Genomic DNA, 20,281 nt, shown 5'->3' with positions numbered 1-20,281 from the left:
CCATGATCTTGCGTGTGCGTAGGAAAATTTTGAAATTACTACGTTCCCCAACAGTCGTCCATCGGCCGGGGGGGGGGATTAGCGTCAGTGTGGAATGTTGATTCGATATTGTCGTCCATGTCTTCAGCCTCCTCGGAGGCGTAGTCCAGCATGTCGGTTAAGTCCTCGACAGTGGCTACTAGGTGGGTGGTGGGTGGGACGTAAAATTCCCCGTGGCTTACCTCAAGGCCCTGCTGAGTGCGGGCCGAGGATGGGCCATCCGTGATAGTCATCATTTGGATCCGATCTAGCACCTTGTTTAACAGGGCGAGATTAGCCGGATTGGCGTGTAAGATCTCTTCGGAGTCAACCTCCGGTGTGATGGTGAGGCGAGGAGTGAATCCGGCCAGGGTCGTCTCCCAGTCTTCGGATGCCGAACTGGCGCCAAGGCTCTAAGCCGGATCCATAGTAAGGAGGGTGGTCTGGCCGGGGTCGATTCCTGGTCTACGGACACCGAACTTGCGTCGAGGGTCGAAGCCTGATACGCGGTGAGAGCCGATCCAAAGATCGGGTCGGGAAGAGGTCCCAAAGTTGATGCTTCAGGGTCTGTGGACATCTCTGGTAAGGTTGAGAAGCCAGTGAAAACCAGATTGCCCCGAGCGTCAGCGACGTACTCTAGGTTACCAAACCTGATCCGGTGCTCAGGGGCAAAACTGTCGACCTGGTCGAGATGACCGGTCGAGTCGGCGTGCAGAACGATGCTGCCGAACGCGAAAAGCTGACCGGGGGACGAAGATGTCCCATGCGTTGACGCCATCTCCGATAATCAGGCGGGCCATCAATCCTTCGGCGATCCAATAGCGGAACTCTCAATGAAAGCACCAATGTCGGTGTCAAAACCGGTGGATCTTGGGTAGGGGGTCCCGAGTTGTGGATCTTGGATTAATGGGGAATAAGGGACAAAGAACACGGTGTTTACCCAGGTTCCGGCCCTCTCAAGGAGGTAAAACCCTACGTCCTGCTTGATTATATTAGAGCGTATAGGATAATTACAGAATCGATCTACCATGAGATCAGATGAACTAAACCCTAGGCTAGTAGGATGATGGTTGTTGTTCTCTAGCCTCTACGGACTAAACCCTCTGGTTTATATAGACACCAAGGGTACTAGGGTTACATAGGGTTGGTTACAACAAAGGAATAAGCATGTCGAATCTTCTATCTCGACTTGGAGTACACACCAAGGCACCAAAGATCTCTTGTCCGGATACGATGCCGCCCAATATTCCAGTCCTCCAACAGCTGTAGTGCGGCCTGACTGTCCGGCCCATGAGAGATAAGCCTACAGCCCGAGGACCCCCTAGTCCGGGACTCCCTTAGTAGGTGCCGAGCAGGGTGTCGAGGCGCAGATCGGGGACGGAGAGCGTGAGGCCGTAGTGGAGCGGCTTGGGGCCGGGTCGTCGGGGGAGGAGAGGACTGTGCTTCTCCCCACCCCCTCGGCGCTCAGCAAGAGGGGCTGCTCACCGCCAGGCCACACGACAGTGGTCGCCGCCCCGTCGTCTTCGGATCCATCCACCGCCATCTCTATTCTTGCCCCCTTGTTCCTCAGATGCCGACCGATGAGCAGGTGATTCGGGCGACGGGAGGGAAGGGTACGGGAGGGGAGGGGAGGAGGCGGAGCACGGGGGACGAAGGATGGCGGCGGCCGCGAGTGCGGGGAAGATGAGGTGGAGAATGGGAGGACGAAGAGGCGAGGCAGACGCCCTCCCTCATCTCATCCAACCACGGGCCAACCAGGGACCAACACGTCAGTGGCCAACAGGTGAAATGACGAAAATACCCTCGGCGGGGCACGGGAATAACGATGGTGGCATGAGATATTTCCGGAGGAGAGTGTAACTATTCATTGCTACAGGAGCACGGGCTCGATCCATCGGCCTGCGTTCTTCGTCGGCTCGATCCGACAGCAGATCTCATCAAGCAAACAAACGAACGGTCAGATCTTCCAAATCGCTGAAAGAGCTCGGGGGCTCCCACGGATCTTGTTTCTGGATGCCATACAATCTTTGTAACCGGATTGGACGACACAACCACAAGTGCAACTCGAGGCTTGAGTGGAGTACTGGGCTCAGTTGGAGGCCTGGTGCCTCGTTTCCTTTCAGTCAGCAGGTGGATTAGCAGGAGCCATAGGAACAGCTGCAATCTAGAGGTCTCAGACATGGGTAGCACATCAACCAAAAAAATCAGTCTTTATTCGCTAATCGTATCAGTACAAGGCTACAGGATTCACTGATGTACAAGGGAGCAGTGGAATGGAGCAGAAGAAAAGAAGTGGTAAACACAAGCGAAATCGGCGAAGTGCTCTGTCCAACGAACTAGAGGTTCGGGGAAGGTGAATTCCCCGCTGCCTAACTCAAAATCAAGCAATCGTAGACGGGACCCCTCTGCTGCCCGCGCTAGTGTGAATTGCCGTCCTTGCCCTTCTCCTCCCCGTCCCCACCCACCGCCACCGGCGGGGACTCCTCCGCCGGGTCGACCAGGGGCGGCGGGGACGCCAGGTGGAAGGCCACGAACTGGGCGGCGGCGGGGTTGAAGGACCCGAACTTGGGCGTCGTCTCCACCCCGGAGAAGCTCCGCGCGAGGAACGAGAACCCGTCGTCCTCCTCCTCCTCGCTCGCCGCCGCGGCAGCCGCAGCCGCCGCCGCCGCCGCGCTGGGGACCTTCTCGAGCGCGGCCACGCGCGCGCGCCGCCGCTTCGGCTCCGGCCGCTCCTCCCCCTCCTCGGCGTCCGTCGGCGCGGCGCGCTTCTCGGGGGGCGGCGGGCGGGGAGGAGAGGGCTCCTCCGCCTGCGCCTGCGCCTCGGCCGCGGGCGCGGCCACCGCCGCCATTCCTCCGGCGAGGGATCTGATCAGCTCCGGGCCGCGGGAGCTTCCGGGGATTTTTCTCTCCCTCCCCACCTCCCCCCGCTCCGATCTGTGCGCGCTAGTGCGCTTGGCTGGGCACGCGTGGTGGGGATTGCTCGGGTGGTCGCACTCACATGGGGGCTCTCGCGCTCGCTCTCGGGTCTCGGCCGCGCGGGCTCACGTCACGCGGCACGAGCCTGTGACACCGCCGTGGCGCTGGCGCCGTGCGCTCCCACCCTTGTCGCGCGTGCGCGCCCCGCCGATAAGGACCTGCCGTGGACTCCTTGTCCCCGTAGAATTCCTCCCCGTTTTCTGTCGCGGCGATCAACCGTCGCCGTCTTATACTGTTGTGCTGGCTGACTGGCTGAGAAGTGCTTACGGAGGTGACTTAGGTAAGCACCAATGGCCATTGACATTCCAGCTTGTGTGCTAGCAAACGGTGGTTACATGTTTCTCCATTTTGGGAAATCATGAACACGTGGCGCAGTATGTCGCAAAAACATACGGTTTTTCATAGGGCGGTGCTAGGACCGGCGCCAGACTCGGCCGGTCGCGTGCCAGCCGCACGATGCGGGTGGGTCGTGCGATCTGTGTGTCAGTCCTCATCTCGCACGGCTCTGCTAAAAAGAAAAATCTGTCAGCGTCCTCGTCGAAATGCCGCATTGGTGGGTTCTCCTCGCCGCTGCCTGCTTCCGGCGACCTCACGGCGCACGTAGCCGCGGTCGTGAGATGTAGCACAATGGCTCGCCGGTCGCAGCAAAGTGGCTCATCGACCACAACAAAAAGTGACTCACCGTTGTAACTCTGGAAGTCGCTGGTTTCAACAAAATAGCTCATCGGCCACAACGCATTGCTCGCCGGTCCGAACAAGAAAATTGCTACGATTGTCGTAGCTTTAGTAGCCGTTGGTTCGAGCAAAAATGGTTGCAGCCAAAATGCCCGCTGGGAAGTCGTCACTCCTGGTTCCAGCATCTTGCCGGCCGGTTTCAGCGCGCGGTTGTCGTGGTCGCAACATCTTGGCCCACTGATACGAACGCACGGTTGTCATGGTTGCAACATCACGCCGGCCGGTTCTAGCATGTGATTACCACGGACGCAACAACCCCGCTGTTGGTTCCAGCAACCGCGGCTCCGTCGGGTTGCGGTACCAACTCGTGCAGTCGTCGATGCCTCCACCCACCGCACCTGTGGTTGCAGCACGTCGTGCGTCCACCCAAGTCGTGTCAGTCTTAGCACCGGGGGGCGCTGCTCGCCGAAAGCCCCAACTGCGGTTGCAGGATTCGCTTCCACCCTTGCAGCCAACGGTGCTATCATCCCGGCTCACCATAGTTGTCGCCACTGATGACCGGCAATCAATCCCGTCTCCTCCCAGAGCTGGACACAAGAGGAGCCGAGGAGGGAGAGAGGGAAGAGGGAGGAGAGAGCAAGCTTGCAGCGTGCGGCGTCCTTATCGTCGAGGATGGCTACCGTATGTTGCCATCCCCTTGAAGCAAGGAGGAGAGAGCACGAGATAAGGAAAGTGGAAGAAAACGGGCGTCGGTGCGGTCCAGCTTCTGCTGCCATGGTTGCAGCTTCTGCTGCCATGGATGTAGCTACGCAGTCAAGGATGCAGCTCCGTCGCCGGCAGGTTCCAGCATGCGATCGCCGTGGTTGCAACATCTATGACCGCCGGTTCCAGCACACGTCACCATGATCTAGCATTCGGTGGTATTCATCTCCTAGCACCGGCTGCTGCCGGTGGGTTCCAATTTTTGCTGCCATGGATGCAGCTTTGCAGCCAAGGATGCAACTTTGTCCCCGGTCGGTTCCAGCATGAGGCCACCATGATTGCAACATCTCTAGCAGACGGTTCTAGCACGCGTCGCCGCGATCCCAGCATCCGGTGGCATTCATCTCCAGTGCCAGCTGTTGCAGGTTGCTTCATCGGTGGCCACCATCTCTAAGAACTGGCAGCTGCCGGGTGCAGCACACGGCCCTGGAAAAGGCGATCATGAGGGATGCGAAAGACAATGAACACCAGGCACATCCCGCTTCCCCTCGTATCATGGTCATGGCTTGTGAGTGGATAGGTCTAGGACGTGGTGCAGCCCGGCGGCTAGTTCACGAGAGTGGACCAAGGGAGGGGCGCGATGGTTTTCGCGCGCGGTGGTGGGAAGACCTGCTCCTGCAGCAACTCCGCTCGCATGGATGGGAAAGAAAACCCATGGGCGAGGTTAGCAGAGGAAGTCGGCACGGGGAGCTTGGTTTGGGGTGGGGACCGACGCAGGATCTAGAGAGGAAGAGGAAAGCGACGCGCGTGGTGAGAGGCAACCGGTGGAGCGCCAGGCCAGTTGCCCGATTAGAAACATTTACAATTAATATCAAGTCAAAACATTGCAAAGGTTGACCAAATTTATATCAACATCTACAATGTCAAATATATATACTATGAAACTACGTTTCATAACGAAGCTAACAATATTGATTTGGCATTGTGAATGTTGATACTTTTCCGTACATATTTGGTCAAAGTAGAAATACTTTGACTTTAAACAAAACTTATATGCAAACTAAAAAGAAACCGGTGGGAGAACTATAATCTTCTCTTAATCTAATCTCTAAACCGTTGTTACGTGTGAATATCTTTCTGTCCCTCGCGTGTGAATGGAACGATCGACTGGGCAGAGATCGCATCTCCCTGGCTCTCCTCTCTCGGCCTCTTCCCCTCTCGCGCCCAAGGCAAAGCGACGCCGGCGGCCGCGACCTAGCCCACTCTCAGGCCATCTCGCCGCCTCTCTCCGCCTGCGTCCCTCTCCACCCAAAAAAGAAAAACGAAGGAAAAAAAACTGAATCAGCGACGCACCAGGTCGCCATTCTCTGCGACGCAAGCACCAGAACAACAAGGCCGCCGGTGGCTGCGAGCGCCGGAGCGCACGGCGGGGAGAGCGAACGACGAGGCGCGGTCGGCACAGACCAGAGAGGTATTATTTTGCCGCACTGCTATCTTCTTCCGCTTATATGCTTGTGACCTAGAGACTAGAGTCTAGTTGGAGGACCGCAAAATTGTTAAATCTGATTATGTGGATGAGTAATTGGATTGCATTATTTTTCCCATCAAATGCAGACACAGCCGTACGGATTCTGAGATGTAGGATACTGTAATTGTCCTGATTCCGCCATAGTAGAATGCACACACACTCGTCATTTCCCAATTTAGAGATCTAGACACAGCCACCATTTGCAAGCTACTGTGAGGTGCTCTCCTAGTCTCTTTTGCATAAATAAGCTACTCCTTCCGTTCCAAAATAAGTGTCGTGCTGTTAGTTCAAATTTGAACTAAAACTACGGCACTTATTTTAGAACGGAGGGAGTATTTGTGATGTAGTTGGTATTTGCTACTCCCTCCGTTCCATCATTATTGTCGTTGTTTTAGTTCGGTTCCTCGAACTCTGTACACCTAATATTTGAACCATGCCCTGGATTGATTTTTGCCTTATACTGCTGGTACCCAGCCTTGGCTCCATCGGATGGATATATGTTATTCCCAGAATTTGTTTCACTATTGGGGTTTCTTTATTACCGTGCTGGCGGCGAGTGATCAAAATTATTCTCTCTTCGCTCAGATAGTTGCTAATTTTTCTTTGCCCAGGTGCTGGGGCAGCTTCTTCTTCAGAGATGTTTCTAGGTCTGCTGAATCCGCATGTCCCACATGGAAAATTGCTAGCTGTGGTGCTTGTGGCCGCTTCGACCTCCATTGCTGCCGCTGCTTCGTCGCCGAGTGAGCAGGTATGCAGGGGTTGAATGACGTTTTGCCTATGTGATTCTACGTGGGATTTTCTACAGATTTTGTGTTGCATTGCTAAATTCAGTTCTAGGAAGCAGGATTTGTGCACCCATCCTATGTTAGATTGAGTTACTCTCTGTGAGTTTCGTTTTCTGGTGGTAGTTAACTGTGTCTGATGATTAACAAGAGCCACCATGTTAACTACTTAGGTGCTACTTTAAATTTTGGTTCATTTTTGTTCCAAGATGTTCAATTTTTTTTGTCTGTAAGTTCTAATTCTAGTTCTGCGCAGGCAGGGAGCAGCCAGAAATCTTTCAATTGCATGCCCTGCTCTATGACATACGTTTCTGATGCATATCCCGGCGCCTTGACGCCACCGCTTGCTCAACATAATAACTTAGCTGACGTACCTCATTCGTCTGACTTGTGCAAAGGACTTACTAATGACCTTGATGTGCCTGTGCTTTTGGAATCGCACCGGCAACTTGTTGGTGAAGGTTCCCACCGCCGTCTTGTCTATTCCATGAAATTTGGTAGCAGCAAAGATACTTTGGTAAAATTCCTTGATGGCTATGATGCGAATCTTGTGATAATTGAGAGCCTCCCTAGTGGGGTCTTTGTTGACCCATTTGAGCTACATCATTTTGTTGAACGAAAAGGTGAGACAAAACTCTGAGCTAGCCAGTCGACTACACTAATATACATAATACATTTACATTGTGATGATTTGCTTTTTATCTTGTACTTTTTCTTGATGTTGCTGTTTTTGGAGACAAAAACCTGGAACTACCCTCAGCTCTGTCCAACCGGTCAGCTGTTGAGATTCATTTTGATCTCAAGCCAAGCACATCAATGAACTGTAACCTTGTGATGGAGCTTCCTCTCCATGCTAGATACCCAGTAAGTTTATAGTTTCTCTGCGGTAACAAGCTGTCAACTTGATTTAGGTTCATGCTGTCTGCAAATACATACTTCTGATTGGAAAGTTTGCCTTCTCAGTTTGAGGAAATGGGTCACACGATTATTTTTAAAACATTCAAAAACGGTCTAGTGTTTATGTGCATATCACCTCCTTGATGGAAATCAAACAGACGAAATAACTATTCTAGGCCAGGTTATCTATTTGGCGCACATAATGCATGCCTAGCATGTTAATTGCAGAACAGGCACCTAAAAAAATATCAAGTAGAGATCAGCAATACCTTGCAACTGTAGTAATTTATGTTTAGTTTTGCTTTAGGTCACATCTCATTAGTGTCCTTGTATTTATGGTAATGTTACGGACCAGCTATTGAGGGGATCCCACCATAAAAGGTTTCCAGATTTTCCAGACGAACACTGAAGCTAGTGAATAGTGTGAGAGATGGTACATCTGACAAAAATAAAATTTCTGATAAACTAAATTGCGGAAAAATAATTACTCAACTGTGTAGTCAAACAAGAGACCGAGAAATGAGAAAGATGAACCGTGAGATGAATGCTAATAACTAAGTGGCATAAATCACTTTTCATTGTATATTTGTGTGTTTTTTATTTCATCGTTAGGTCGAGTTTAAGATTTTGCTAGACCGTGGCTCCCTGGTTACCTTGATCCCACGTATTTTTAGGAAATTTTGAAAAGCTTTAATGATATCAACAGATCGAGTGAAACAAGGAACACTGCAGTGTGTTTGTGGTCAGGCAACATAGTTGGTGAAATGGGAAGCTACAGAACTGTAATTAATTTACCTTTTCTAGAGAATTTCACTTTTGGAATACTTTCATCTGAAATGTTCTGTGTGTGTTGGAGATTGCTGTGGATGGTAGGAGATAGAAAGAGAAAACCGGCGGAAGCTAAATCTGTGGGGCTGACCACCTACCCCACCTCCATTTGCATGTTCTAACTTGGTGCAAACATACCTGAAATGCACATGGTGTTACGAAAATATCTCTCATGTAGTCATGTTGATCTCCTTATTTGTGATGGAAGGTGAATGTACAGGGCAGTTATCTTGGGAGTCATTTTCTAGGTCTTAGGTTCCTCCCAAATTCTCTTATAACAGATGCTTGATGTTATTAAAGTCGCTTTCTTCCTCAAGAAAATATCTAAGATTCTTAGTCCAGTCCAAGTATCGATGTTACCATGGATCCATGATAAATTTCACATACAGGTTTTCAGCTATTCCCTTCTTCATCATAACACTTTTGAAGAAACCCCCTAGCAGACTACTGATTGTCGTATTTATTTGCAGCCTCTCGACGCCAGCGGTTATGCAACGGTCGAGTTCGGCAGCCCTGACCTGCTCCTCCGTTACAGAAGAAAGGTGACCCATCCTGATTCCTGCCTGTGGGTCCTCCAGAATTTCGACGCCACACCTGTGGAGAAAGCCGCGTGGTACATGCCTTGTGGCGACGAAGCGCACACAGGATTTGTCTCTAGCCTCGCTTTCATTTCGGCTCTGGTTTGCTCCATGTCCATAGTCCTGGCAGCCTCCCTGGTTTCTTGATGCAAGTACTGGATTCTCGAGACATGATGTGTTGGTCTACTTCAAAAGTCAGATTGCTCTCGCAGGCTTTTGCACGTCCATATGCAATCTGCAGTTTTCAGAGGAAACCAAGTACGCGAAAAAGAACATCAGTTGCATGCTTGGTGTTTGTCAATGTTTTTGGCAATCTTTTAAATAATTATGTGGTTGATAATGCTTTTTGTCCACAGGAGCACTGTTGTGCTACCCTTTGTGGCATGTGGGCGATCTGGACCCTCAGAAATAAAAGATACCATGGGGAGACTACCATGAACATCTCACAAGCATGCAGATGGGCCTGGGAGATGGCACCAGATATGATCCAAACATCAAATTCTGATGCAAAGGAGAAAAAAAAAACTAGAATCATGAAATGGAAACGCCCCACTGTAGGTTTTGTAAAGGTGAATGTTGATGCATCTTTCAATTTGGATACTCAACAAGGAGCCAAAGGGGTGATCATTCGGGATGACCAGGGTCAGGTTATTGCACAATCTTTCCCTCCAGACTTCATCGGTGAGCCTGTCGGTGTACTTCTCCTGTGGCTGCCGCTTCGGCGGCCGGTGTAATAACCTTTCCCTTCAGACTTCATCGGTGAGCCTGTCGATGTACTTCTCCTATGGCTGCCGCTTTGGCGGCCGGTGCCAGAGAGGAGAATCCCAGTGCTTTTTTTAGTCCTTGCAGGTGCGGCTCTTAGGCGAATGGCGGTGTTTCTTCTTCAAGTTTGTCTTCTGGGCTTCGATCCTCCTCGTTTCGTCCGTTCGAACGTAGTAGATGGAGCTCTCGGCGTAGATTCCTGTTGTCTCCTTGGGGCGGTGAGGTTAGAGTTCCTCGTCATGTGGCGAGATTTGGTGTCACGTCATGTGCTTCAGATATATGCAAGGGTTAAATGGCGACGACTCCGGCTTCAGGGCGCTGGTCCTTAAGGCCACGTGCACGAAGACTTCCTGGTTGTCATCGAAAAGATCAAGCAGGCTCCCGTAGGGGAGCGGCGTCAGCAGCTCATTCTGGTGGCATTAGTGGTCGTTCGATGGTCTTAAAAGTTTGAAATGATTTGTACTTCCGATAAACTTTTATAATAGATCCGATCATTTTTGCAAAAATAAAATAAAAAATAATGTGAGACTAACAGTTAGTCATTGCAGTTACTTTTTTTTCGTGCTTTTTTACATCGTTAGAATCCTTTGAATCAAATGATAAGAGTCAAATGGTCCACATAGTATCATGTTAACCAGATTCGACAAGGGTGAATTTTATTGGCGCAAAAAGGTGCGTCAAGATTCAAGTGAACACATACCTTAAGAGCAAACATCCGGCCTCTGCATAGTCAAGATGCACACAACCGACATCATTGCAATACGCAAAACACACACGGGCAATAGCAATGTCATATAAGATCAAAGCTATGCGTGGGCGAGGAAAAAAAGTCTAAAGTGATCAGATCCATCATATACAAACTACAACAATGACCATACCCACACCAGCCATCCCATGACACCACACAGACGACGAAGTTCTTCAACAACAACGCCTTATCATGTTAGCCGGATGGTACAAACAATATCATTGCTTAATGGATGGATGGATTGTTGCAGGTATATAGAATTTTTTTTGCTACTGTGAATGGCCAATGTATCTTGTTCTATTTTTCTCCCTTAACCCTAGGCGACTAGGATAAACTCTCCCCTCTAAACTTCATCGGCGAGCCTATGATTTGCCTCCCCCCTGCCCACTGCTCCGGGCGCCGATGGCGGGGAGGAGAATCCCGGTGCATGTGCTTCGGTTAGTAGTTTATGTTAGAATTTGTTAGTCCTCACATGCACGGTGCTCGGGTGGGTGGAGGCGCTTCTTCGAATTTGTCTTCCGAGCTCTGTTTCTCCTTGAGTTTGTCCGTATAGACATAGTCAGCGTGAGCTCCGGCGTAGATTCCCGCCGTCTCAATGGGGATACGAGGTTAGGTTTCTCGTCACATGGCAAGATTTGGTGTCAGGTGCTTCAGACCTATGCAAGAGTTCAACGACGACAATTACGGCTCCATGGCGCTGGTCCTTAGGAGCACATGCACGAAGACTTTCCAATTGTCATGACAAAGTCAAGCTGACTCCAGTAGTAGATTCGCGACAACGGCCCGTTCTGATGGTAGTAGTGGTCATTCGATTAGAATCTTGATGTTTTATTATTTGAGATGTTATGTACTTCCGATGAACTCTAATAATGGATTTGATCTTTCACAAAAGTAAGAATATGGCCAATGCTATTGTGAAGGTGCAGGACAACCTGTAGTTCCACTTCCGATTTGACAGCTGTCGTGGCATTCACGTCGACAACCTCTCCATCAGCTCCCTGGCGTTGAGCCCCAACACCGACGACATCTACGTCGAGAACGCCTAGGATCGTCCTCATCACCAACATTTTCGTCTCCATCGGCGTAGGCACCCTCAACGTCCACATTGAAAACAGCAAGGGGCGTCGCCATGCGTCATGAACAACCCGAAGAGCATGAGCAGCACAGTACACGCTGCCCAATGGCTATCGAGGTTACGATCCTGACAATGAGTACTAGGGATACAAAAGAGGGGCAGAGCCTAGCTGCGGCGCAGGTGTGGCACTCGGTTTTTATGAATTCAGACCCCTCTCGGAGGAGATAACAACCCTACAGCTCATGCCCTGAGACTTGTTTTCTCTTGGGGTATATGATTACAAATGATGTTGAACCCCTGCCATGGAGGAGGGCGCGTCGCGCCTTTGCACTCCCACGTTACAAGGGGGATTAATGACTATAACTATGACAGTTACAGGTTTAAATAGCTATGACTACAGGAGTTACATGTAACGACAGCCTTAACTATGCTTGAAGTCTGACTTAAGATCACCTAACCATTGCGGCTCCCACATTGTCCCTACGTCTTCTCTGTTCGAGCGGCAGTGGCTGGGTCGACTGGAGGGAGGACATCCGAGTGTAGTCAGTCTATCCGAGTGGATCTTCGGCGGTGCGCATGCGAATGCGCCTGAGGTCCTGGGACCCTCCAATGATAATGGGGGACCCTAGGTGGGCTTTAGATGTCAGGTCGTTGACCCTACCAGTAGTAGAGGTGACCCCATTAGCAGCGACATCCTATTCCGGAATGGGTCGGCATGGGACAGGCCCCGTTGTCGCCCGTCCTCTGATGGGAACACAAACAGGCCGCCGTCACAATACACGTCGCAATGGTGCGGATTTTTGTGCCCTCATGGTCCCCCCCCCCCCCCCCCCCCCCCCCCCCGCGCACGTGCCTGAGAGGAGCGGCGGTAGGGGATGCCGGCGGCAGAGTGAAGCCGGAGACAGGAGGAGGTGCCGGGGCAAAAGGGATTTGAGAGAACGAGTGAGTGAGTGAAAGGGAGTGGATAGCCAAAAAAGACGAGAAGACGTTCGCGCGCGGCGGTTTTACAGCTAGCGCTTCCGAAACGTGACATGACCGCTAAAGTCGCATGAAGATACGTGCATGGAAGCCAAGCTACTTAACATTTCAAGAAAAAAGTCGCATGAAGATACGTGCATGGAAGCCAAGCTACTTAACATTTCAAGAAAAACCTCGTATGTTTCCGCACGAAATCCTTTTTTTTTGTGGACAAGGCAAGAACTCTGATGCGATGCTGCTACGCTGTGTTACTAGCACAGTAGCACCTGACGACAGTAACAAGCATGCTTGCGTGATTCCAACAAAAAAAAATGCTTGTGTGAACTGCGAGGCGATGCTTCCTCCATGACATCGCCCCGACACCACGAATGATTGACCAGCAAACCCGTTTGGTGGGCATCCCATTCCCATCGCACCGGAGCGAGTGCCATCCGAGACGCCACTTTGTCAAACCCTGCGTAACGTACATTTCCATCCCTCTCCCGCAAGAGGACAAAGAAAATGCAATCCCACCGTCGTGCGCGCAGCAGGATTGATGATTGGCGGATCTTCATCCAGTACGTACGTAGCGGCAAAGAAACGGAACGCACGCAGCGAGTGACCGAGCCAGCTCCGCGACGCGTGTGCCGCTCGGCCAACCCAGGCGCGCCGCGTAGCCCCAGATATTTCCGCGCGTCGGCTTCCCAGCAGCCACACGCGTCCGCACCGCCGCCAGCCCGGGCGAGGAGCCAACCGAATCCTGAGACCATCCGGTGCCAGCCGCCGTGATCCCGCCACGCGTCCCCGCCGAGCGAGGCCCGGCCGGCACGTGTCGCCCCAGAGCACGGGCGCGCAGGTGCGACCGCCGGGGCACGTGTCCCGCCCGCCAGTGTGCCCGCCATAGATAGAGTACGTCAGCTAAGTAAACTGAGCTCGCATGATACATGATCCAGTACGTCCAAGTAAACTAAGATGGGCAGTGTGCGCGCAAGATATTTTGGGGATGGCGAGCAGCGCTGTGCTGCAGTCTGCACCCGCATGCGCAGCACCGGCGCGCTCTGTCCGGGCAGCAATTTTGGACGGTCGGTGGCGACACAGGTGCTGCTGGCACTGTTTTGGCGGAGAGGCACGGCACGCAAGGCAAGAGGGATTAGCGTGCGGGGATGACGGAGATATTTTGCTTGCGGGGGGAGTGCGACAAGGATCGCTTTTCTGATCGCAACCGCATCATCGATAGTATCGCGGCTGAACCGTACAATTGTCACGCGCCGCGCGGCGACACGAGGAGCCGGGGTGGCCGGCCGGGTCGGGGTCGCCTCCAGGGAGCACGGACGGGACGGGCGTGCGCGTATATAACTGCCCACCCGCCGGCGCCGCCCCGCTCCGCGCTCGGGCACGCGAGTTACAGTCACGCTCAGAGTCCACATCCACCAGGTCGGGTAACTGGGTCGACTAACATTCAGCTGGTAGTATGAGCGAAGGCACGCGGGAGATGAGGCGGCTGCGCGTCGGCAGCGCCGGCGGCAGCAAGGCGAGCGCGAGCGGCGGCATCGCCGACGAGTTGAGCAGCGGGGGGCGCGGCATTGGGGCGCGGATCCGCGGGGTCAACGTGGGGATCCTGGACGAGCAGGTGCTGGCGCTGGTGTTCCGCGCGCTCAACTGGGACCCGCAGGCGCTGTGCTCCGTGGCGCGGGTCAGCCGCCGGCTGCGCGCCGTCGCGGAGCGCGTGCTGTGGCGGGAGCTCTGCGTCTCGCGCGCGCCGCGGATGGTGTCCGCACTCACCACGGGCTCCTCGGCCTCGTCGGGCCGCGTGGGCGGCGGGTGGCCGGCGCTGGCGAAGCTGCTCCTCTACTGCTGCGGCGCGGCCGGGGCGGGCGTGCGGGGCCACTTCGCGCCCGTGTCGCGCTTCTCCAAGACGTCCGGCCGGAGCTTCCTGTCGCGGCGGTGCGGCGGGGACCTGCTGTACGTGTCGGACCCGTGCGAGCACGCGGCGGCCGGCGCCGGCGACGACGAGGACGTGGGCGCCTACCGCGGCGTGTTCCGCGGCTTCATGCGCTCGCGCACGCGCGCATGCCTGGTGGGCGGCCGCGCCCCGCTGGAGCCCCGCGTGCGCTGCCCCTACTGCGGCGCGCGCGTCTGGAGCGTCACGGCCGCCGGCCTCGCGCCCCGCAGCGCGTGCCGCCGCCTCGGCGCGCACGAGGGCCGCCTCGAGTACTTCGTCTGCGTCAGCGGCCACCTCCACGGCAGCTGCTGGCTCGCGCGCCTCTCCTCCAGCGACAGCGATGGCGACGGCGAGCGCCAGCGCGGCCGCGGTGGCGAGGATACCGACTCTGACGACGACGGATTCACTGCCACCGCCGACGGGCACACGGAGCTGTGACGCGAAGAGCTTGTCTTAGAGCATCTCCAGCTGCGCCCCCGACGAGGCCCCCCATGCGATTTTTCGGCCGCCGGCGTAAAAAAAAAAGCCCCGTCGCGCTCCCAAAAGCGGTCGAAATTGGCGCCGGCGGACCCAACCCGAACCCGGCGAGCTCGGGGGCGCCGGGCGAATCGTTTTTGCGCGAAGAGCCGCGGGCCCCCCTTGCCAGCGACTCGACTCTCTTCTCGCCACTTCGTCGTCCTCATCGCCCCGTTCCCCGCGACGAATCAATGTCAAAGCTGCGCGCGCTGCCGCACCGGTCAGCCTCCATTGATGCCTCACGGACGGCGCAGTGAAGGCCGGGCGACGCGCGTCCCCTTGCCCGCCACGCGTAACGCGCCGGCCACGCGTACTACGCGGCGCTTCCGCCTATATAAGCCGACCACCAGCGCGCCGGAGACACGCACAGATCCTCCACCGCCGACGCGCCCATTTCTCCCCCTTCCTCCCTCGCCTCCTCTCGCCGTCTCCAGTTCAGAAGAATGGCCGAGCGCTTTCCAGGCGACGGCGCGGCGGCGAATGGCTTCGGGCGCCGCCATCTTCATGAGGACGAGGCTCGCCTCCTTTTCGAGGCCGAGTACCCGGTCCCGCCGGACATGCGGGTGCTCGGGGCGTGGAGGATCAGCGCCAGCGGCGTGCCGGTGCCACCACCACCCACCGGGGCGGCGCGGCGTGCGGAGATCGCACGTATCCGTGCGTCCGTGCCGCGGGTTGCGAGGGAAGGCCCGCGGTACACCCCCGACAGCCCGCTCTGGGAGCCCTACTTCCGCCGCCGCCACGCCGAACAGCTCAAGGCGACGAACGGCGTCGTGCCCTCCGGCAGGCTCAACTCCGAGGGCCGGCGCCGGTGGTGGGGCGTGCCCGGCCGCACGTTGGAGGCCGTCCTCGAGTACATCGAGGGCGGCAACACGCCGCGCCTCGAGTACCCCTCTCCCCCGTCCTTCTCACGCCGTCGTGGGAGCTCCTGGACGCTGAGGCGCATGGACCGGCCCGGGGCGTCCTCCTCCTCGTCCGGCCGCTCGTCCGGCTCTCCTTGCCTCCGCCCCGTCAAGCCGGAGCCCCAGGACACGCCTGTCAGCGCATGCACCCGCAGCTCCGGCGTCCGCATCGGCGACTCCACCCCCCTCCGGCCGCTTCGTCCTCGTCGAGCCCAAGCCGGAGCCCCCCGGAGTACGAGGAGATAGCCCGACGCGGTTTCTCCGACGAGGAGGCCCTACAGTGGGCTCGGGACGACTACTACCGGGACGAGATGGTCCGGCAGCGCCGGGCCCTGGATGAGATAGAAGCCCGCAAACGTGGGCGCGAGGACGAGCACGGCGTCGTGATCTTCGAAGCGACGACGACGAGAACGCCCCCGGACCGTCCAACCCGCCGTGCCAACCAGGGGAGAGATGCAGCAGGGACGGCGGTGGCGGAGGCGGCGGCGACGACGGCGGCGGCAATTACACGCGGTTCTACAGCCTCCTCAGCATGTAGAACTGCAAGGGCGGGTGGCGAGGAGCGGCGAGGGAGATGGCGAGGAACGGCGATGGAGACGGCGAGGAGCAGCCCCTAGTAGTTTTTTTCTTTTTTTATAAAATATGTTTAAATTTGAACGAACTCGCCGATGTTGGCATTAAATTTGAGCCGCGTTTGCGCCGTATTTAAGTTTAAAAAAAAAACGTGGGCGCCGCGACTGGGGCATCACGCCCCCAGCACGTGGTTTAGCGCCGGTGCGTCTCCAGGGGGCGATTTTTAGCCCCTCCTGAGAGGCCAACGGCTGGAGATGCTCTTAGCCACATGAAAATGCAATAGAATAGAAGCATATTCCGCGGCTTTTTCCCGTTTGTTTTGTTGGCTTTTGTATAATCTCTTGGCTCCTGTGGCCTTGTTGCAATCAATTTTTGCACTGCCGCACAGCTGTTGTGGTTTTTGTAGCGGTTCAGAAGCGACGTGCGTTGGTGCGGCGCGAGCTACAGACTTGGCTCTTTCGAGCGACCTCTCGCGGCCCAAACTTACCTGAAATAAATTAATGGGCGAGCGCGAGGCAGAAAACACATATTTGATCTGAGGATGAAATCAAATCAAAATTTAAACTATTTTTGAAAAAAATTCACACTGCTGACCCTTTTAAAGGTGGCGTCCGACAGCAAAGCGCCGCACACTACGGTGCAGCGTCTTTCCTTAGGCGTCGCACCTTCGGCCAGCGTGGCAGCCCGGGGCCAGGCGCGGCCCCACAGACAGCAGTGCAATGCCTATCGCTTGGCCGCCACACTTGTAATGTGCAGCGCCCGGCCCTTAGGCGGTGCACTGTCTGTTTGCCACTTTGGCTAGCCCCACCCCCTCACCCCACTCACCCCCACCCCACCCACAAGGTGAAGCAAAGCGCCCCCCTCTTCTCCCTCTCAAATCCTTCTCAAATCTTGCAAATCCGGAGTATTTGTCCGTGGATTTCAAAGCCAACCCCTCCCTTAAGGTAAACTCCTCCGATCCCCTCTTTTTCATCCATAGGAATTGTCACACTTCCTCAAATCTTGCTAGTTTGGGGAAACTCTAGTTTTGGCTTGGATTTGGAAATTTGTGTTCAAACATGTTATGTTTCTTTGCTAATTTGGTAGGGTTAGGTTTCATACTATGCTAGGGTTAGGGTTATGTGTGTTTTTATGTTGGGGTTAGGGTTAGGGTTATGCTATTATTAGGGTTGTTGTTATTGTTAAGTGGGGGTAAGGGTTGTTGTTTCATATCTATGTTAGGGCTTATGTATTTTGTGCAAATACTTGGTTAAGTACTTACTCCCTCCGTTCGGAATTACTTCTCGCGGAAATGGATGTATCTAGACGTATTTTAGTTCTAGATACATCCATTTTCGAGACAAGTAATTCCGAAAGGAGGGAGTACTTGATATATGTGTTTTTTATTATTGTAGGGATGGGAAGAACATGTGTTTATGTTCATCATGTGGATAAAGAGGCCTTTTTGAAAGGCAATGTTGAGCCGGACCCGGATGAGCTTGACATAGTGTTTGAGAGTAGTCCTAGCTATGCGGAGCTCTTGGAACAAGCGAGGAAGGATTTGAATTGGATGGACCCAAGTGACGTTGTTGAGTTCGAGGGAAGGCATAATGTTGGTTTTGAAATGCACATCCGTTGGAAGACAATGCGTGTGAACTCCGAGCAACATTGGGTTGCATACATGGAGACGGTTGCCGAATCTCTAGACAAGGCTCTTGAGTTATTTGCCTCCAAGAAGGTTGAGTCTACTTTGCATTTGGACTTGAACCGGAACCCCTCCCCGTTGGTTGCTAGCACTCCCCCACCCATGAACCAAGATCAAATGAGTGAACCTCATTTCACGCAACAAGATTGGCCAACATTGAGCCCGACTCCAAACAACCAAAATGAAGCTTTTGAAGAGGAGAATGATGAGTACGAGGAGGATGACAACGAAGTTGATCTCCATGGCAACAATGTGGGTGATCTCGACCAATACCATGTGCTAGAGACAATGGACCAATCCATCCATTTTTCCTGTGCATATGCATCGGACTCGCATGACGATGGTCCCGATGAAGAAGTTGATGAGGAGGGGTTCACGTCGATGGAGGCCCAAGCATTCAAGAAGGTATTCGGGCGGGATCACAAGACACTATTGTTCAAGGATCTTAGTCTCGTGGATGAAGCCGTTGTGGATGGTGGCAAATGCATGTCTCTTGGAGCTAGGCCAAGTTCTCACCGTGATTTGGAAGATGGCAAGAACGATATTTCCCGGTTGTGAGTTTGATTCTTTCTTGGAATTGAAGATGTGGCTCGACAACTACTCGGTTACGCATTATCGTCCACATAGAGTGGCCAACTCGGACGTCAATGTGTGTTACACGGTTAAATATGAAGTGCCAAGATGTCCATGGATTGTGCGTGCAAGGCCATGAAAAGGAGGTCCCACTTGGCACATAGTGAGTTTTCTACCAACTCACATGTGCCGGTACAAGAATGCGGATGGCAAGCTTGTGTAACAACAACACAGACAACTCATGTCCGAGTTCATAGCTTACATGCTTTCGAACCAAATATCCACACTTCCAACAATGAACATTAAGAGTGTCATTGACATTGTGAAAGCCATCTTCGTTACAAGATCAGGTACGGCAAGGCATGGAAGGCAAAGCAAGCCGCATTCAAGATGTTATATGGCAATTGGGAGGAAGCATACAAGACCTAGCATAATTTTCAATGTAATTTTCTTTATTGTGGCATGAATGTTCAGATCCGAAAGATTCAAGATAAAAGTTTAATATTGACATAAAAATAATAATACTTCAAGCATACTAACTAAGCAATTATGTCTTCTCAAAATAACATAGCCAAAGAAAGCTCATCCCTACAAAATCATATAGTTTGGCCATGCTTCATTTTCGTCACACAAAAATGGTCTCATCATGCACAACCCCGATGACAAGCCAAGCAATTGTTTCATACTATAGTATTTCTCAAACTTTTTCAACTTTCACGCAATACATGAGCGTGAGCCATGGACATAGCACTATGGGTGGAATAGAATATAATGATGGGGATTGTGTGGAGAAGACAAAAAAAGAGAAAGTCTCACATTGACGCGGCTAATCAACGGGCTAGGGAGATGCCCATCAATTGGTGTCAATGCAAGGAGTAGGGATTGCCATGCAACGGATGCACTAGAGCTATAAATGTATGAAAGCTCAACAAAAGAAACTAAGTGGGTGTTCATCCAACTTGCTTGCTCATGAAGACCTAGGGCATTTGAGGAAGCCCATTGTTGGAATATACAAGCCAAGTTCTATAATGAAAAATTCCCAGTAGTATATGAAAGTGACAAAATAAGAGACTCTCTATAAAGATCATGGTGCTACTTTGAAGCATAAGTGTGGAAAAAGGATAGTAGCATTGTCCCTTCTTTTCTTTTTTCCCTTTTTTTCCTTTTATTTTTTTATTTGGCCTTTTTTTTCATGGGACAATGCTCTATTAATGATGATCATCACACTTCTATTTATTTACAACTCAATGATTACAACTTGATACTAGAACCAAATATGACTCTATATGAGTGCCTCCAGCGGTGTACCGGGATGGGCAATGAATCAAGAGTGACATGTATGAAAAATTATGCATGGTGGCCTTGCCACAAATACGATGTCAACTACATGATCATGCAAGGCAATATGACAATGATGAAGCGTGTCATAATAAATGAAGCGGTGGAAAGTTGCATGGCAATATATCTCGGAATGGCTATGGAAATGCCATAATAGGTAGGTATGGTGGCTGTTTTGAGGAAGATATAAGGAGGTTTTTGTGTGATAGAGCGTATCATAGCACGGGGTT

At 53.0% G+C, this 20,281-nt stretch overlaps 3 protein-coding genes across 3 annotated transcripts; 2 read left to right on the top strand and 1 right to left on the bottom strand.

Annotated features, from left to right (window-relative positions):
- Positions 1–2,209: 2,209 nt before the first annotated feature.
- On the bottom strand, positions 2,210–3,086 carry LOC109745577 (uncharacterized). The gene has a single exon (XM_020304701.3). The coding sequence runs from the start codon at positions 2,865–2,867 to the stop codon at positions 2,436–2,438; it is 432 nt and encodes a 143-aa protein (XP_020160290.1). The 5' UTR covers positions 2,868–3,086; the 3' UTR covers positions 2,210–2,435.
- Positions 3,087–5,477: 2,391 nt separating this feature from the next.
- On the top strand, positions 5,478–9,738 carry LOC109745578 (uncharacterized). The gene is made up of 6 exons (XM_073500021.1): positions 5,478–5,842; positions 6,511–6,647; positions 6,938–7,304; positions 7,391–7,545; positions 8,877–9,242; positions 9,341–9,738. Exons 2-5 carry the CDS (start codon positions 6,537–6,539, stop codon positions 9,129–9,131), a joined length of 888 nt encoding a protein of 295 aa, XP_073356122.1. The 5' UTR covers positions 5,478–5,842; positions 6,511–6,536; the 3' UTR covers positions 9,132–9,242; positions 9,341–9,738.
- A 4,132-nt stretch (positions 9,739–13,870) lies between these two features.
- Positions 13,871–14,906, top strand: LOC109745574 (EID1-like F-box protein 3). Its single transcript, XM_073500020.1, has one exon. The coding sequence runs from the start codon at positions 13,998–14,000 to the stop codon at positions 14,904–14,906; it is 909 nt and encodes a 302-aa protein (XP_073356121.1). The 5' UTR covers positions 13,871–13,997.
- The last annotated feature ends 5,375 nt before the right edge of the window (positions 14,907–20,281 follow it).

This window comes from Aegilops tauschii, chromosome 1, assembly GCF_002575655.3.
Source record: "Aegilops tauschii subsp. strangulata cultivar AL8/78 chromosome 1, Aet v6.0, whole genome shotgun sequence".
NCBI classification, from domain to species: domain Eukaryota; kingdom Viridiplantae; phylum Streptophyta; class Magnoliopsida; order Poales; family Poaceae; genus Aegilops; species Aegilops tauschii.
This window is presented reverse-complemented; position numbering and strand designations above follow the sequence as displayed.

Excerpts from the sequence above, each read along its gene's own strand:
- LOC109745577 (XM_020304701.3), bottom strand. The coding sequence starts at position 2,867 with ATGGCGGCGGTGGCCGCGCCCGCGGCCGAGGCGCAGGCGCAGGCGGAG.
- LOC109745578 (XM_073500021.1), top strand. The coding sequence starts at position 6,537 with ATGTTTCTAGGTCTGCTGAATCCGCATGTCCCACATGGAAAATTGCTA. Across the intron at positions 6,648-6,937 it reads CTTCGTCGCCGAGTGAGCAG|GCAGGGAGCAGCCAGAAATC; the intron begins GTATGCAGGGGT and ends AGTTCTGCGCAG. Across the intron at positions 7,546-8,876 it reads CTCTCCATGCTAGATACCCA|CCTCTCGACGCCAGCGGTTA; the intron begins GTAAGTTTATAG and ends ATTTATTTGCAG.
- LOC109745574 (XM_073500020.1), top strand. The coding sequence starts at position 13,998 with ATGAGCGAAGGCACGCGGGAGATGAGGCGGCTGCGCGTCGGCAGCGCC.